The following is a 19,391-nucleotide window of genomic DNA, read 5'->3' as shown; positions in this document are numbered from 1 at the left end:
AATTCAGTAGCAAAATATAAGATCTTTGATTCGCAGTGTCTCTTCCTCATTACTTTGCTAAACTGCCAATTTGGAGACCTCTGGTGGGGTCTCTGACAAAATTGGTGCAGGCATATTTTTTATTAATATTTTAAAACACTTTCAAAAACTGGAGCAAAAATGACATTGGCAGATTACTTCTCGTAGGTCATCCTTTTAATTGAAGTAGCCGACTACACATGCATACCAGTTCCGAAAAAATAGATAACTAATGTTCAGTTGCACACAAATGGAGATAACTTAATATGCAGTTCTGACGTATTCAGAGTCAGATCATGAATAAATATTTGACTACTTGCTAATCAGACAGAAATGAGACTGAACACTGGTTTTGACAGTGTTTTGTCATGCTGCCAGTAGGGGAAAAAAAAAAACAGGCAAGACAGCTTTCCAAAACAGTAGGTGTAATACTTTATCTCTGATACATCATTCATGGTGTTTGTTCTGTTAAAGCACATGTATAGAGTGGATTATATGTTTTGTCACCAAATGGGAACGGAGAAGGTATTCTGCCTTGACGGCATGCTCATTCTTTCTGTAAGTAGAGTATAGCAAATGTCATAGGATACTTTTGAGCACTGTACCAAACTCATAATTTTAGAACAAGCATTAAATCTGCATAAATTTCACAATCTGTGTAAATGGGAAAGAATGTATCTTGTGTTGCTTAGCAATGGCTTAATAGACTATATGGCTACTACATGAACTTCTTGCATCTTAATATCTGGACTGAACAATCTCCTTCTTGTTTTTGCCCTTTGGAGGCCCTTTACTGAAGTCAGTAGGAGCGTATGTGCAAAATAGTTGGCAAAAAAGAAGCCTGTTAGAAGAGAATAGACAAGAAACCCAGGCCTCCCCGGAATTAGTGGCAAAGAGTCATTAGGCTGGTGGGAGCGGGTGTGCGGAGACCTGTGTAGCCACAGGCTTCCAGGTGGTTGTGTGCATCGACTTCCCAGCATCACGTTGTAGTGTCAGGTTCCTGTGATGGCATGGTACTATCCTGGTGTTGTGCTAACTCCGAGTACGGGCCAAGTTCATGTGCTGCCATTCACCTCGCTATATATGCAGTATTTGCGTATCAGTTCTGTGTGCTAGAAATAAAAGTATTGCCTCGTATCTTGTGTACCTAGAAGGCAAAACTCTGAAACTGAGTGGGATTGGCAAAGCTGCTGAACTTGTTTCTGCAAAGATGAAAAATCGTAAGGAGTTATTCACAGAATGAATTTTGGAAACTGGACTGTTATTTGTTTCTAAAAATACAGATGCAATGTCTTTTTATTGCCAAGAAATTATCGTTGACTCCTATAGTTAGTTCAGGACTGGAATGAGAATATTGTCTATTACCGTTGGTTTTTATTAGGATAATGGTGCTATAAACACTCGATTAAAAATATAGTAAATAAAATTGTATAAATGCTTATTTTCCTCTGCAGAGAAGCTGAAACTTAACAAAATATAAACAGAAAAATGACCAACAGGCCAGGAGTTAGCAACTTCTTTTTTTTCTTCATTTGAAGGTACTCTTGAGTACGGAGCTATCTGTTAATACTGACAAGGGGAAACCTAGTAAATACTTGAAAACCGTTTCTCCTCAACAGTTGCATGCGCTTCAATGTGAAAAGTGAACAGTAGATTTTATAGTAATGTTATGCTATTTGCCTTTTAACATTTAGGATTAGCGATATTCTTGTCAATTAACAAATCTACTGTATATGCCTGAAATTGCTTTTTTGAAAAGTGGGGTGGTTGTGAATTTTGAAGGCTTCTGCGCGGCTTTTTGAGAGCAGCTAACACTTCTAAATTTTGATATTTTAAAACTTCCCTGTTTTAAGGGTAAGGTCAATTTATTTTAAGGGGTGACAATGTTGTTTATTATGAAACTTAATTGCTTTATATGAATATTCTGTCTGCATAACTTTCCAGTTTGAAATAGTACAAGTAGTTAAAGATAATCTCAACTTTTTCTAATTCGTAGCTAAATTGGAGATAAACTAGGTTTTTTTGGTAGGACTTGTAACAGCTCTGCTTGCACGGGTTTGATTGCAAGACAAAAGGCAAAGCGCTTTCCATTGATCATTTCAGCAAGGGCAACAATCTGCCACTCTCCTTTTCTTCCTGCTCTTTCATTCTGAAGCACAGTAGCAGCAAAAGGAAAATATTCAGAAAGCTGCAACTGGGCGCAGGAATTGCTCTGCAGAGACCCAAACCTACAGACCCTGATTGTGCAGAGAGACGTGCGTAGCTATCAGGAGAATAGTCAGCTTGCCGTGGTCCAAATGGAGCTCTCTCTGCAAATAGCACTCAAGGTGAAGTGGAATAGGTCATTTTACTTCCCCTTTCGCTGCACAGGGAAAGCTGTTAGGCCTTACAGCATGTCGCTGGAGGATTTCAAAAGGAGTTTTTCCTGCCATTGGGATAGGGAGTGTACTGCATCCTCTACATCAAGGTTTCCATCAGTAGGAAAGCGTCTTGTTGACTTCCACAGGCAACAGTTTTAAGAAACGCTAATCTTCCTGTTTTTTAAACTGAGCATTAAAAGCGCTTGCTCACTTAATGTGCAGTGGGCTGAAAGCTTGCAGCATGCAGAAGAATCCGTGGGTGAAGTATGCCAGTGTGGTTACAGTGTCTCTCTTGTAAAATACGAAGAGGCAGCAGCTCACACTGATCCCCCTTTTGCAGCGGAGCTGTGCTCTGCAGGAACAATCAGAAATTCTTTCGGTGTCTTTTACTGCCTTCTGTTCTTGGACTGCACTTCTGCCAGTAAGGTAAGGCAAATTTGTGCTGAGGAAACTGAGAGGGAGGGCAGCAAGCAGCAAGATTCACGCACAGATTTCCTTTCCCCACCTCTCCTGTGCAAGATGCTTTAAACAGATTCTTTGTTAATAGGGCCAGATGAAACGGTGAGTCCTCGTCCGGCGCCGCTTGCTCAGCATGTCTTGCTCCTTCTGCAGCTCTTCCTTGCTTCACAGACTTTTGCAGCAGCTGGTGACTGACCTGTCCCCCCTTCTCAGCAGCTGTCCCTTGCCTCATCACCCCAGTGCCATGAGAGGAGAGATTGCTAGTTGAGTGCAGCTCCTTTTGCTCCCACAGATAGCCATCGACAGCTGCTTCCAAAGCCTGCGAGGAGGCTGCCCCTGAGGTGACACCAATGGCATCCTCTCCTTGCCCAAGAGCAGATCCTTCTCTGGGCCTCATCCAAGGTCCTCCGGAGCTGATAGAAGGGTTCTCTTGAATTTGGCTGCATTTGAATCGAGCTTTTCCCCTTCTTGTTACTTAACAGCAGGCTCCTTTCCCAGCTAACTCAAAGTGGGTCCTCATGTGGAAAAACTGAAAATCGAGCAAAATCATTTCAGGTTTTTTTTCCCAGTTCTGTTCCAGTGACCGGTATCCTTGTAATTGCAGTTACACTGTAAGCAACTCAGACACACAGATCTCTTCCAGAAGTTAACTCATGGTCTTGCGTTGATTTATTACTGTGAACATACACAGCCGCATGTGAGGAAGGATGTCTGGTATGCTGTATGTGTAAGACACGTTGTGTGCCGGTCATACTTCCCCCCGGGTCATGTGTTTTTCACAGTGTGGTTAATTGCTGACTGTGTCTCTTGTGAAGTTTACTAATTTCTTTGAGTTCTTTCATTTGCTTATAGAAGGGGTTTTCTTAGAGAAGCCTATTTAATGTCTATTTTATTCTTTCTCTTTGAAGAAACCTTTCCATCATAAGATCAGTGATTGCAGCCCTGTGTAGTATTAGCATTAACCCCAAAATTAATAAAACTGGAGTGATGGGAAATCCTCAAAGTATGAAAATGTGCCCTCCCCTCTTCAAGGCTGAAGCTTTGCTCATGATGTTATGAAACTGAAGAGCATGTCCCTGTTTATTGGCTTTGAGGTTTTCCTTCCACATGGTAGGTATAGAAATGTAGGCCTCTCTTGCAAGTCTATTTGTGTTAAAGAAACTAGACTTAAAGCATATTCTTGACATGCAAAGTATTGCTTTTACTGTTGTGTGGAACACGGATGACTGTTTATATCAGTTTTGCATAATGTGGCTCTGCTAAAATATTTTCAGAGTAGCTCTGAATTGGAACCTAAAATGAGGTACAACTTGCCAGTCTGCTTAGGAAATACTCTGGGTAATGAATTTTTTATGCATAGTTTCTATCTATCTTACATGACTGAGAGCAAAAAGAAATGATGCTTCGATAGGCTTCTGTATGTTATTGTGCCGGCAGTTGATCTTTGTTGATTTTGCATGTTGTGACTGAGTGGGATCAGTGTTTAATTTCAATTTTCTCTTCTCCTACAGTGTGACAAAATCAAGCAAGAACGAGATGAGGCTGTCAAAAAACTGGAGGAGTTTCAGAAAAGTAAGTTGATAATGTTAGTGGGAATTTTTTGGTATAGAGAGTTACGAACATCACTCTGCATACTCTTCTACAGCAGTGTTAAGAATGCTGAGATTCAGGTCCACTTGCTGTTTCTCCTGCAAAGCCTTGTTTTAAGGAGTTAATCCAGTGAGACTTTGACCATTGTCAGACTAACTGCTGTCAAAGCATTTATACGCTCTGACACAGGTAGCCATTCTTAAGATGCAAAGTGGTGAAAGTAAAGTGGTATACAAATGCGGCTTTAGCTCACCTGGATTCTGCAAGTGACTTTTAGAATGATATATGCTTGGATTGAGTGGGATTTGACCCACTTATGCTGAGATTGCTAATAATAATAATAATAATAATGGTAATTTTTTCGTGAAGAAGGAGTAAAATTACTTTAAGGATAGACACACCAAAAAAGGTTTTTAGGATGAGTTGCTGTCTCTTGATAATTTTTAGAGCAAGTTCTGTCTTGTCTGGGCTGTGAGAATGTCAATATTCAGTTTTACACTTTTATGGTAATGGTTCTATTCAAACTGTATGGTGCCTGGAAGCAACAAAGCACATCTAATGGGAGTGGAAGTATCCTAGTGGAATAGCTCCTTAGAAGAGACAATTACAATAGGATTGTGGTCTGTTATGTCTGGTTTGTGCCAGTATGGTGAACTGCACGAGGAAGCATCAGAAATGTGGATGAAGTTAATGCAGGAGAGGAAATCACATGGTTTATACTTTTGTGTGACTGTGTTAACAGAGGAGTTTGCTCATTTCTATTTTATAATTGTTCATGTGATACAATTATGGAAAATAATCTAAAATCAATAGGAATCATCTACTGCCTTAAATGATCTTAGATATCTGTTCTGTGAGGCAAGAATGTTCTCTAAGAAGTCTAATTCCTCTGGAAAAAATTGCAGCTTGTTTTGTTTCTATTATGATACAAGGAATACCAGAGTGTGGCAGAAAATGTCAAGTAGTTAAGACTTAAAATTTGAAGTAATATTTGATGTTGTAAAATTTTATAGGTTTCTTTTATCTTCCTTTCACATTTTTAAAGGACATACCTTGTAAACATAGTGATAAAATGCCAGGAATATTAGGATTTTAAGGCAATAATAGAGCCCATTATTTAAACGACAATATAAAAGGCAATTATATTGATGAAGAGCTACATCGGCTTTGTGTCTGTGAATAAACTTGGCCTGTACTCAGCTTCTATTTGTTCTCCTGGCATAAACACATATTGTGTGTGATTCCAGTTTAATGGGGCCCCGTTTGTATGCCAAGCAGCTGCATTTTAGGCCCTATTGCGTGATTTCATAGCTCTCTGAAAATTGGTTCTATTGAGCACAAGAGATAGAAGGTGGTGGTGGGGGGGAAAGCTTCAACACACAATCATTTCTTTTCAATTGGAGCCAGCAAGGTTGATGACAACATGACCATTGTGTTATAATGATAAGACCACTAAGGATCTGTACCTCTCATCAAGGCTTTCACACAACAGCAGATACAATTTAATTCACTGCTCTGTCAGCAGTGCTGATACCATTATGCCGTCTGTCTCCACAGTTATAATCACTGTCCTCCGAGAAATGCAGTTGAAATGATCTTGAGCAGTCAAAGAAACTCTCAATTAAGGCTGCCACTTCCAATGTGTCAGATTGTGTCTTATGCACTTGGTACAATTTTCACTTCCAATCCTGTTTATTTACAATGTCTACCAGTAATTACGCTTAACATGTCATTTAGTGAGGGTGCCCCTGCCAAGGAGATTGTTGGGTGCTGCAGTACCATTGAGTGGGAGTTTCTCGCAGTCAATGCCATCAGCGGCTTTTAGTCCCTGATGGGATGCAGTAGTAATGTTGATAATGCAAGTATCGTGCTCATCAAGTCATAATTAGATGCCACTCAAATGTGCCACTTGTAATAACAGTGTTGATTCATGTTTTCTCGGTGACTGCAACTACTAATTAGTTAAGTGGTTTTTGGTTGGCCTGCATTTGCTGCGGATTATTATTACCCCTGAAAAAAACTGTCAAGGTTAGAGATGTTTCAGGCCACTTAGTGCTGCTTTATGAATTTTAATATTGACATAATAAGAACTTTGGACAGACTTAGGAAATAATACATTTTTGTATTTAATTTGGAAAGATTTTTTTCCCCTGAGTTAATCATAATTGCAGGTTAATTAAGTTTAAATGAACCAAGAGTAATCCCTAGTTCTGCCATGTAAGCCCAATCCTTGTTTCCTAACTTTAGCCTTGCTTGAGGCCGTTAGATTCCTGTCTGTGAAATGGGAGCAGCTTTGTATTTCCACTGCTCCCTCATCCTGCCCAAAGCATTTCATTACTCCAAGTAGGTAGAATAAAAACTTAAGAGATATGGACATGTACTACCTGAAGCATTTCTCTCTCAAATTAAATGTAGCAGCTGGTACATCACGCTTGGAGCAGATAATTTCTCCAAAGCCAGAAAAAATGGAAATAAAAAGACAATAAAAGAAAGAGGTGTGGTTGCTCTGCTGTGAGAAGACTTCACGTGAATATAGTTTTTGGACCAAGATTTCCCAATACTCTGCCCTGCTCTTTTTTTTGGTTGCTCATATTTTGTAGAACTTGTTTCTTGTTGACAGCAAACTGCCGTGTATTGCTGGTTTCCTATGTTATTAATGAAAAGTTAATATTGACTAAGTATCAATAAAGCTGCATAAATAACACTTGTTAACAACCTGCTTTTTCCTATCCTAAAGTCCTGTTTTGTAGTCATTAAGATGACCTCTGGATATGACAGAGAACTTAAGTGTCTCTCCTCAGTTTTTAGGCAAAAGTTTTGGAAGCGGGCAAGCAGGACTTTCTACCCAGTGGTATGAAATCACTAGTTTTTTAAACTTGTCTTCATGAAAATGAAAGGAGATACTAGAAAAAGTCCTCCATATTAATTCCTCCAGCCTTGTTCCTGCTCCAAAGAATTGTTCAGCTGTGAATAGTCCTTTCTGCACATTGAAAGCCTGACGCTGAGCTGAAAAGGAATCTGTGCCATGAAATGACTTGCAGAATTAGGGTCCAGGCTGCTGCCTAGATTGAATAAGGGTGCCAGGAGCCAAGGAGGAGTTGCGTCAATGAGCAAGGTGCTAGCCTGAGAGATGGGAAACTATTGTTGGGTTTCCTGCTTTGCCCCAGATGCCCTGCGCAACTTGAAGCTTGTCACTTAGAAGATTACTTTCAACACTAGTTAAGTACCTATGTACTGCTGGAAGTTGACAGGAATTGCAAGCCAAAATGCATCTGTGCTTTTAAATGTCCTCTAACTCACATTGGTATCCTATGTTACAAGATAAGATGTGTTCCATAACTTTTTGGTCGCTCTAGGAATATTGCATATCTTCAATACAGTGATGTATACCCACTGCGGTAATAGGGATCCTGTAAGTGCAAAGGACAGATGTGTCTCTTGCTCTTGCAGCTGTGACATCAAATACAGTAGCACAGACATGTATGTCAGATGCCGTCAGGCAGCTCATTCTCGACCCTGGTCTCACGGAAGATTGTGTGTGTCCATGTGTGTGCGCTGGTGCCTGAATCTGTGTAGGACTGTGAAGGCTGGCTGTCAGACCTGCTTATTTTAGGGCATGCTCAAGCACAGAGAGACTTCAAATAAGAACCAGTTTGGAATTTACAGCCATATAGTAATACAGAATTTGGTTGTTCAGCTGAGGTTGTCAAAAATCGGGCAGTGCAAGCAGTGTTGAGTTTCCATCAGGATTGCTTCCATCAGGGTGTATCCCAGCTGCTGCAGCTACCGTCGAAGCTGATGGGGCAGAACCAGAAGAAGGAACTGTGCCGTGCTAATGATTTGACTTTAGTGGAGTATGTGCTGTAGGAGGCACTACAAATATGGAGGCTTTGGTCACTTAACTCCTTTCTCCATTTCCTAGTAAACGTGCCCCAGGCCTGTGCTATACGTCCATCCTGCAGCTCTTCTTGTACAGTGTGTTTAGCAAGTGTGATGATACTTAAAATAGCACGTAAACCTGAAGACCGGAAGGTGAAAATAATCTTTGTAAGACACCTGAGTTAATCGTGCTGTTTAAAAATATCGAGGTTCCAATCTTCTGAAAACGGCATCCATACCAAATTTTCAAGAGGATTATGATGGCAATCTGAAGGGACAGTCCTAGTGGTCTGACTCTGATGCCTCAAGTGTTAATGAAATGAAGATGGTGAATGACGATGGTCAGGGAGGCTCCCTCTGGCTGTCTACTTCCATAAGTTTATGCTTGGTTCTCTTCCCCTTCTAATGCTGCAGACATGGCTTGAGAGAGTTGCGTAAAGCAATGAACCAGATATTCAATGTTTGAAACAGTTCCTATCCATGGAGACTATCTAAGTACATACTTCCCTGTATTTGAAATGCTTACATAGAAAGTTAACAGAAAAAGATGTAATATTTCTGATCACGGGATGAATGTGTCAAATGCATGTGTCAAATGCAGGAAAATATTGACTAATTTTTAAACTCTTCCCCTAGTTTCTCACATGGTTATTGAGGAAGTAAACTGTATTCAGAACCATCTTGAAATTGAGAAGACGTGCCGTGAAAGTGCTGAGGCTTTGGCTTCTAAGGTGAGAAGAATTATGGTAATTCTGTTTCATCCGATTTCTTTTTTATTTTATTTTTTTTTTAACTTGAAATTGTGTACATGTGCCATATATGTTTTCGTATAATCTTGCGGATCTGTGAAATTGTTTTGAAGTGGCAAAAACTATAAGCCGTATGCGAGATGCAAAATACAATTCCTTCCTTTAAAGAAAAAAATACCCATTTTAATTTAGTTTCTATTTTGGAACAGTAAGTCATGGACCAGCATCTTGATATCTAGTTTTTATATGCATTTAGGTTAAATGGAAAACAAGTTTTAGAGCTGTCCTGTGTGAGATATAAAACAATAATGAACATTTCAGTGTCTAAATCAAATGGAAAAAGTCAACTACTGCATTACATTTCAGGTGATTGTTTATGAAAGCAAAGCGAGGGCAGGGGAAAGGTGACCTCCGCTGCTCTGTTGATTGCGTCTAGTCTGATGAATTTAGCAAGTGTGTAATTTTCTATATTCCATCTCATCAGAAGTGCATTATTATTAAAGAATGTTTTTATCTCTCTGTTATATATTTTTGGTTGTGTAAAATGCATCTGAGCCACTTCATCAGAAAATGGATTACAGCAATTTTGAACCAAATTTCATTAGCAATGCTGACTGCCTTTTTTTTCTTCTTTTTTTTTTTTTTTCCCCTCCCCATCCCCTGCCCAAAGTACATCCTTAGATATGGTAAAAATCACACCAGCAAGAAATCACTTTAATTTAATGCATTAGCAATGTACTTTCTGGAGGTATTTACGTAATTGTTTGCATAATGACACTATATTAGAATTCATAAGATAGACAATCAGCATATAAGTAAGAAAATGAACGTATTTATGCAACTTTTCTTCTTCTCTGCACTTTTCTTGTAATGCGTGTACAGGGGCAGTTCAAAGACCAGCTTAACCCCATGGGGCTGCTTTGCCAAAGCTGATTTGTTTGTTTCTGTGAGCTGACTAAATAAGGTTCCTTACACCACCCATCCCGCTCGCTCAGTTTCATTCTTTGGGAATGAGATGAAGAAGCTCTTGAGTAAATCTCCTGTAGTTGGGGGGCTGAGGAAAGGTGGGATCAAAGATGATTGCTTAGGTAAAACTTCAGGGTCAGCCTAACTGTTCAGCATACATTTTATTTCAAGGTAAATACTGAACTTCTGAAGTGCATGTTGACTTCAGAAGTTGTAGGTCATTAGTAGAAAATTGAGCCTCGTTCTTAGACCTGAATGCAGGCAATGCTTTGCTGGTGAGTGGGCAGTCACGCCAACATATGCCTGAACACCCCGAGACTGTGCTGAGCTTGCTGAGAGCTGCTGGCATGGGGTGTCCAGAGGCAGGACAGCGAAAGAAATGGTGAGAGTGAAACATCTGCAGCAATTCCTGTTGTTCAGTTTCTCCTGGCACCTTGGTCAAGACAGAGGTGCATTACAGAATCTCTTCTGTATCAGCTACCAACCAGGCATGTGTTTAAGCATCCAGCCCAGAGTGGTTTCTGACTTGTGGTTTGACCCATAAAGAATTGGTTTATGATACGGCTTTCATCTTACGTATATTGACCCTACAGTAGTAATTCCTGAGAACTGAAAATAATTCAAAAGAATTTTGAAGTAATTCTGCTGTGATTGGGAGTATAGTAGTTGTGGTGTTTGTAGTTTATAAGCAAAATAAGGGCATAGAAGGAGGTAAGAGTTTTTCTTTGACCAATTGATATAGCTGGCAAAACCAGACAAGCCTTCCGGAGCACAGGCCCTTCTTCAGGTCATTCAGTTAGGGCTCCTCTTGATACTGGTACATGCTTAAGGGTAAGGAGCTGAAGCAGCTATCGCAAAGATCGTGTAGCATTAAGTAAGCTTGATAGATGATGATTTGATTTGAACCTACCCAGGGTATTTATTAGTCAAAAGTACCAGAGAGGAAAGAAGGGCATGGATGAAGCATCATGTTGAATTCAAGCCTCCTCAGGAGAAAGAGGACAAGCTTCCCATCTTCAGCCATTTTAATGTTGAATGGAGAATTTAATCTAACATCACTTTGTCTTCTTTATTTGATAGATCTTTTTGTGATAAGGGAGAAAAAAAAATACAGTTTACTTTTTTTTTCTTGCACAGCAGCTTAAAGACAGACTAATTAGCTTCTTACTGTTTGTGCTTCTCAACTTTCAGCTGAACAAAGAAAATAAGACGTTGAAAAGAATCAGTATGCTTTATATGGCAAAACTGGGCCCAGAAATTATCACTGAAGAGATTAACATTGATGAAGATGATTCATCCACAGATACAGAAGCTAACTCTGGATCATGCAATTCTGTGCATTGTCAGCAGCAAATAAAAGGTAAGCATTGTTGCTGAGCCTACACCACCATACCAGGCAAAAGTTGTCTAAAGACTGGCAGTATTGGTTTGGACCAGAGATCCGACTGGCCCCGAGTCATGCTTCTGAGAGTGGTCATCAAAGGATTTCCAGGAAAGACTGCAAGAACATGGTAGGCTTGTAGTGGTGCTGTGTAATGTATATGGTGTATATACAGCCTGCTGAGTAAGTTACAATGCAATAGGAAAATGAGATCTACACAGCTAAGAGTGTTCAATGTTACTGAGTCAGTAAAAGAAATATTTCTTCAGATCCTTAACAAAGTAAAAGTTAAGCAGAAGGACAAGGTCACCTTGGTATTGCTTCAACTACAATGTCACTATTTCAAAGCTTGTAAGACAGGACTCTCCATTTCTGTTTCCATTGTGTACCTTTGTATGCACAAACTTCATTCATATTCCAGAGCTATTACCAAACAAGCAACCTAAAAAGGGACTGTTGTACTGGGTGAAGCAGCAAAGCTCGGGAACATGGAAATAAGAGAAATCTGTGCTTTATTAAGGAATTTCTGGTTCTTTTTTGAAAAGCAGTTCATATTTCTATAATCCCAAGATCTGCCTTCCTTTCTCATCTAACTTTGTGATGAAGTCATTGTGATTCTGTATGCATTCCAAAATGCCCACATTCTGCATTTGGTGACAGAGAGAGAGATTAAGTGGTTCACTTTTTAAAAAAAAAGCTTTCACTTTTTTCTGGTAGTAAGTTACAATAGCAAATGATGTCTAAGTACAACTGTCCTGAACTTTCAGCCTGACCTTGTTAATTGTTTTCTGTTTGAATGCAGCAGCCTCAATGAAGTGGTACAAAGTATCACTAATATAAAAGAATGAATGTTGTAAAAATGCTTTAAAAAAATCCCACCCAAGAAACAAGATGTCATAGTACCCTTCTATAATAAGCAGTTTTCCATCCTATAGATGTAGGAAAAGAGGCAGAGAACGGTGTGATCCACACCATGCAACCCATCTGAATTGGAAGTAAAACTCTGGAGTTCCTCCTGACTTCTATTGGATAAAGATGCAAGGATACATTTAAAAAGAGCAAAGACTCTGGCTGCAGATCAGAGGAGAATGTGGTTAGGAGGGTAGCAGGGTCAAATTAGAGAAATATTTCAGAAAGGCTCTGATGCATATGCTTTCTGTCTAATGAAGAATTCATTAAAGAACGAAATGTGGCATGTTGTAAAGGATTTAGAACTCCTGGCTTCTGCTCCTCTCTCTGGCCTTATTATTAAATGTTAATGACCTTACTTTTATAAGTGCTTAATATTTTTAAAACCATTGGCATCCCATTTGCTATAGGAGAAGGTATTCCATCCCTGTGCCTGGAGATGTGTGTGTATAGTAGCAGAGTGATCTGACAACATGTACCAAAAGGCAGAAATCAGGGCTGTGTCCCTAGCGTAAGCCAAGCTGCATGGCGTTTGTCTTCAGGGAAAAATCTGAAGTTACATCGTGGATTACCTGCTAAGTGAAAGACCATATGTAATGAAAGAGGTGTTTTCAAAACTCCCCTTAATCCTTTGTGGTGTTGTCCAAGGTGAAATCTGCTCTTCTGTGTGTGTTTATGATTCCAAACATTTGTGTTTTGTGTTGGCGATCTGGGAAGTCTTTTAGCCTTCTCACCATTCAACAAAATACTGAATGTTTCTTGGAATGATTCCTTCCCTCCCACCACTTCTCTGTAAGGATATACAAATAAGGTAGTACAGTCTGAGGCTCTTTGATTAATACCCTCTCATTTATTAAAGGGATAAAATTTTGTCTCTCAGTTAGCAAAAGAAGAGGAAGGTATCTCATACATTAGGGAAAGGTGATACTAAGGCTGTAGTTCCTAATGGAAGTGTAGAGTGGTCTCAGAGCAGTACCTGAAACTCATTTATAGGTTTTGAGTTTTCTTTTTAGCTGTCCTTTTAGATATAACAAGAACTGAAAACTCAGCTGTGTTGGTCAAGCAGTTCAGTGCACGCCCTGTGTCTGAAAAGAAACATTTCTTGTATGCATTTATAAAGATTTAGGTATATGGATATGCTTTCTTCTCTGGATAATGAGGTTGATACATGTATTGTAAGACCTGATTTAGACAAGTTACCATAAATTTCAGTGAGACTTTTTTCCCGATTAATTTCACGGGAAAGCACAAATCCATAAAACAGATGATTTGGTTCAAGAATCTTCTGGGAAAACAGGTCTTTTTATTTACTTTAGAATGTGTGTGCCTTTAACTTGGAGGAAAATAAATCTGAGGCTCCTGAATTGCGGGGGGAGGCAGGGGCTGGGGTAGAATCAACATTTTCAAGATGTGAGACCAAACAGAATGACATCCGGCATGTCATCGTCATCTGCAATTGATTTTTAGCAACAATTTTCTCAAATCGAGGCTGGTATTCCATGAACGGCAGTGCTATGAGATACTGGAAGCAGGTAGGGAATGAGAGCAGTTACTGAAAACTAATATATGTCAATAAACTTATATTTTTGTGGTGTTATGTTAACCTAAACCTTGATATATTATGTATGCAAACTGATCTCCTGTTAAGAAGTGATTATAATCAAATGTTTTATTCCATTGTGAATTTAATTTATTTCATATTTTTATAATTAAGGAACAAAAATTCCGAGGGGAAAATTACAAGCATTAGCTCTTCCATCAGTAAAGGTTATATTCTGACTCTGTTCACATAATGTTACAAAGACTATAAATTGGCAGTTGTTCAGGACAATTTCTTCAGTGAAAACCTCCCAGGTATTAACTGCCTGTTGTTTTGTTTATTTCCCTTGTGACGAGAACTCATGATCCAGAAAGAATGGAAGTGCATTAATTTGTTTTAAAGGACACCTATTAAAAATTGCTTTCTGCTACCTCCGTACTAGAGTCTGTGATGTGACAGTCTCCTGAGTAGGACTGAGGATACTCTGTGGTGGCAGGATTGGCCTCGCTATAGCAGGAAATGAGTCATTCAGAATGCAAATAAAGACAGAACTGAACAAGGCAGCTTACCTCAATAGAGTAAATCTGAAACGGTGGCCCAGTTATAGATCCATTACTTGACACTTATGTGAAGTTCCTAAATTATTGAGGATGTACCTTGAATACAACTGGTGCTTTGTATGCCGTTAAGGTGTTTCATATGCAATTGTACTTGCATTGCTATGACATTTCCTTTGTTGTTTTCTTCCAAGAATAAAATATATTTTTCATTTCCTTCCTCAAACTGTAGAGCTGCGAGATCAAATCATATCTGTTCATGAGGAAAAGAAGACCTTAACCATTGAACTGGAAAACCTGAGGTGCAAACTTGTAGAAGTAATTGAAGAAGTATGTATTGTACCATGGAAGGCGAGACCACGTTAGCGTGTAGTCAGTACTTTTTGTATCTAATTTTGCTAAAAACACTCAGTTGTGAGGTTAATTGAATACTATCTAATCGCAAGTCCTGCCAGTCTGTGCATATGATGGCGCACTTAAGGCATACGCCTAGAAGGGGCCTTCAACGTCAGAGTCCAGTCTGCTGCTGTTGCTGGCACGTGACTTTTCATGATCTGTTCTAATGCTCATATTATTACTCTCATCTCCCCTTCCTGGCAGCCCCTCACCCATCACAGCCTGTGGAGTTTTTTTGAATTTCCTTAAACCCGTGGATGTGCAAGAAATACTTTTGGAGAATGTCCAGTTTAATCACTGGTGCTACTTCATTGAGCATATCCTTGAGTTTAGCCATTGGCAGTGCTCTGACATGGTAATTAGACCAGCAAATTGGCTTTTTGAGCCAGCAGAGTTTCATTCCTGCTTGAAAACTGGATAAGCCATGTACTGATGCAAATCAGGACTTAGTGGCTCTTCCTGTCTATGCAACACTTGGATTCAGAAAGACACAGCTGACAGCTCTTGGACAATAAACAGAGGCCAGGGAAAAAACCAAAACAGCAGCCTGACTATATTAAAACGCGAACAGTCAAGGGCAAGCTAGTAACTTTTCAACCAAGTGCTCATCCTGAAAGGTTCCAAAGTTGTTATATTTGCAGCTGTGACTCGTACGTGCCATGCGAATGGGCCCCATGCGAAGGATTGGTTCACAGCCCTTTAATGCCATCTGTTATGGGGTCTGTTTGGGGTGAAAATGTTTTCCATCCCACTGGAAACCCTAAGATCAAGCCAAACCTAAGAAACAGAATTACTGAAAGCAAAATATTGCTTGCAATATGTCTTGCTATACGTCTTATACCACTAAAATACTCTTATTTTTTATTTGTTCTTTATGCTTTTCTAGGTGAATAAAATGAAAGAAGAAAAGGCTCTTTTGACAACAGAAGTTAATAAGCAGCAAAAACTGTTGGAGAAATGTAACAGAGGTGTGTGGTCGCAGCAGGTTCTCTGATAGTTTTCTACATCCTTTGCAGAAGCTTCAGAGCTTTTATGTTGTTGTGCAAAGAATAGGTTACAGAACAGTGACCGTGGTCCAGATCTGACACTTGGCCTCATTGCCGCAGGCACTGCATAAACACATGGGCTATTCTAGACTATCCAGGAAAATGTGACAGTGTTAAATAGCAGGTTGAATGTGAGAATAGGAAAACTTTTTGCTCTGTGGCGCAAGTGGCAAACTAGGGCAGGAAGGCAGTCCTTCCCAGAGATGGAGTTTGAACCTTAATCTCCTATTTTCCAAAATCATTACATCAGCCTTCCTTTTAGTTGGGACACAGCTAATGATTTTGAATATCTGAAGACTTAGGAGCAACTTGTTTTATGTTCAGAGGGTAACGTGAAAAAGGCAAGAGTGCTGGGAATGAGGTAAATAGGATTTCCAAGTTATGGAAGAAAAGCAGGGACTTTCCTTTGCTGGAAAGAGATGAGAGGTAAAACCAGGGCAGGGAAAGTCTAAAAAGAGATACGGCTCAGAAAAGGAAAGCTTTTGCTTAATGGAGGCGAATGCTTCCACATGAGAAATAGTTGACCCAAAAGAAGTTTAGAGGGAAGGGGAAAGATTTTAGTGCCTTGGATTACTGTGCCCTTTTCTCTTGTTGCTTATTTAGCCTTGTAAAATTAAAAATTGTTTGATTAAAAGTCTCATTGGCTGTTTCACATTTTCCTGAAGTGGAAGGCAACGGGCCTGGCCAAGATATAGTAGGGCATGTCCTGTAAGCTTCCACCAAGTGTTCATCCCTTACCTCTTCCATGTGTCTGCATTGCTTAAGTCTATGACAGGCAGTACTTGAAGACTCCTAAAAAAACAAACTTCAGATAGGTTGATTAGACAGATCAGCTGGAAGAAGCTTTTGATGGGATAGTGTGGCAGATGAAAGGTTTCTGAAATGTTTTCTTTTTTCTGAGCATGATCAAAAGAACAACCCCTTGTTTCACATTTGCCTGTTTTCCAGGAAGGAAGACTTATACCAGGCTAGGTCCTAATGCACATAAAGCAAGATTCTTTTTTTTGTATGCTTGAAATGAGCTAGATACAAAAGTATCTATTCAGTACCTACTATATTCTGTGTCTATGCGGCACTGGCTTTCACTGAAATGTATTGATTACACAGCTCAAGAGTTGTTGAATTTGTCTTAAATCTTTCTAAATGTGTGAGTTGTTTGTTGAGGTTTTTTTGTGGGTTTTTGTGGGTTTTTTCTTTTTTTTTAAGTTAACATTGAGAGTCAGGTGGGCTGGGATGTGTATCCCACTGTCTAAAGTACTACTTAGTGTATTGTAGCTTTAAAAACTCTTACGCTTGTCTCCAAAAAACCAGGGAACTCCAGTGTCATCACCCTGCAAACTAGTCTTCAGCCAGTAAGAGCTAAAGCTTATCAAGAGAATGCAAGTGGTCACTGAGATACCTTAAGAATAAATGATACTTGAGTACTTAAAAATGATGCTTGCTGTCCTAGATTGAGGCCCGTTCATGGCCCGTTCATGGTTTGGGGAAGCGTGCCCCATGGTTCGCTTTGGCCACCCATACGAGCCTCGCTTTTGTGAGCACAGTTTAAATACAAACAACAAACAACAATACAAACAACAAAACTGCACTTCTTTCTTCTTGAGGCTCCTTTAAATCTCTGTTGTAATCACTGTCGTGGTTTAACCCCAGCCAGCAACTAAACACCACACAGCCACTTGCTCTCTCCCCCGCCTCTGGGGATGAGGGAGAGAATCGGGAGAGTAAGTGAGAAAACTTGCGGGTTGAGATAAAGACAGTTTAATAATTGAAATAAAATAAAGTAAAATAGTATTAATAATAATAGAATATACAAAGCAAGTGATGCACGATGCAGTTGCTCACCACCTGCTGACCGATGCCCAGCCAGTCCCCGAGCAGCGAACCCTGCCCCCTGGCCAATTCCCCCCAGTTTATATACTGAGCATGACATCATATGGTATGGAATACCCCATTGGCCAGTTGGGTCAGTGTCCTGGCTGTGCCCCCTCCCAGCTTCTTGTGCACCTGGCAGAGCATGGGAAGCTGAAAAGTCCTTGACTATGTAAGCACTGCTTAGCAACAACTAAAACGTCAGTGTGTTACCAACATTCTTCTCATACTAAATCCAAAACACAGCACTATGCCAGCTACTAGGAAGAAAATTAACTCTATCCCAGCCAAAACCAGGACACTCACTCAAATCAGGTAGGCAAATACAGGTGCCTTCAAAATAACGTAGTAATCTTTGATAGATTCAGCAAGGCTCTCTTGAGGCTTTGGTTGCTTACACCCAAAGAGGCAAAATACGGTCTGTGCTACATGATGCCTGTTACTGGAGATTTTGAGTCTGGGCAGGAGGAGTATTAGTCTATTCAGAAGATCAATAATTGTGCATATATATAGTGAAGTTTAGAGCAAACAAGACAGTGCAAAGCAGACTGTATATGGAAATGTAAAACTAGGTTATACCTTCCTTCAAGGATTCATGGTACTGGGGAATAGTGGTTTTATGGGTAAATCAATCGGTACTTTCTTCTTATTTTGATCCATTCCACTTCTACGTCTGATCTTGTTTTATTTGTATAAACAGTGTCTGTGCTGGCAGTAGAGGAATATGAAGAGCTTCATGTAAACTTTGAACTGGAAAAGAACCTGCGGAAGAAAGCAGAGTCGTTTGCACAAGAGGTGAGTAATCAAGAAAAAGGGATCTTGTAAAATGAAGACATTGCAACTGGGCAAAAGCTACCAGCTTAGATGACTTGATTTCAATTCCCAGCTCACGTACAACAGATGTCTTTGAATCTCCACATACTACTTAACTAACATCTGTACTTTATCCGTAAAATGGGTTTACTATTTCGACTGCATTTATAAAGCACTTCAGAATTATCCGTGCAGTCTTACCTCTTTTGCCGTTTAAAGGGAGGCTTTAAATTTATAATGGGCTTAGTCAGCCACAACATTTCAATGTGGTATATGTAGTGATTGGATCTGGGAAGGATTAGCTGCCTTTGTAGTGATACAATTTGAAGCACTGTGTTTTTCCTGAAAAATATGTGCATTCACAAAAAAAGTGTTGTAAAATACAATCTTAGTTGAGGTTTGTGCAAGTTTGGCTGCTATTTAACATATGCCTTTTGAATAATGTACTGCAGGGAGCAGTCAAGCTGAAAAAAATAGTTTCCATTTTCTAGAAAAGGTATAAACGCCTAGAGAGAAAATGAGTTACTGGCTAGCATTATGGAGTGGCTGGTGGTTGCTCTGATGGCTTGTGACTGGCAATGTTTGCCTTACAAAATGCTGACAAACTCTTTCATTCTGTTGGTAAACCAAAGCCCTATAAAATAATGAGTTTATTTTTGTTTTGTTTTTTCTCTCATGTGCTTTTTCCGCTTGCACTCTGGATTTTGAGAACTCTGCACTTGGGTTATATTTTTAAACTTTTCTATCCCAAGCCACGCCTCAATATTTTCTTTGATAAAAGTTGGGCTTCCTAAGTAATCATTTTTCAGGGAGGTCAGCTTTAAAGAAAACCATTATATATCAAAATTACATGAGTCAT

At 39.6% G+C, this 19,391-nt stretch overlaps 1 protein-coding gene across 2 annotated transcripts in view; it reads left to right on the top strand.

Annotated features, from left to right (window-relative positions):
* SHTN1 (shootin 1) overlaps positions 1 to 19,391 on the top strand; it is a 66,300-nt gene that overhangs the window by 12,031 nt on the left and 34,878 nt on the right. For both annotated transcript variants that reach the window (XM_075155140.1, XM_075155141.1), the window contains exons 3-8: positions 4,349 to 4,409; positions 8,943 to 9,037; positions 11,213 to 11,381; positions 14,641 to 14,738; positions 15,691 to 15,772; positions 18,420 to 18,514. In XM_075155140.1, the coding sequence (XP_075011241.1) occupies positions 4,349 to 4,409; positions 8,943 to 9,037; positions 11,213 to 11,381; positions 14,641 to 14,738; positions 15,691 to 15,772; positions 18,420 to 18,514 (600 nt within the window). The remainder of the gene's footprint in view (positions 1 to 4,348; positions 4,410 to 8,942; positions 9,038 to 11,212; positions 11,382 to 14,640; positions 14,739 to 15,690; positions 15,773 to 18,419; positions 18,515 to 19,391) is intronic.

The sequence above is a fragment of the Calonectris borealis genome, chromosome 7, assembly GCF_964195595.1.
Source record: "Calonectris borealis chromosome 7, bCalBor7.hap1.2, whole genome shotgun sequence".
NCBI classification, from domain to species: Eukaryota; Metazoa; Chordata; class Aves; order Procellariiformes; family Procellariidae; genus Calonectris; species Calonectris borealis.
The sequence above is the reverse complement of the archived record's forward strand: the minus strand, read 5'-3'. Positions and strand labels throughout refer to the sequence as shown.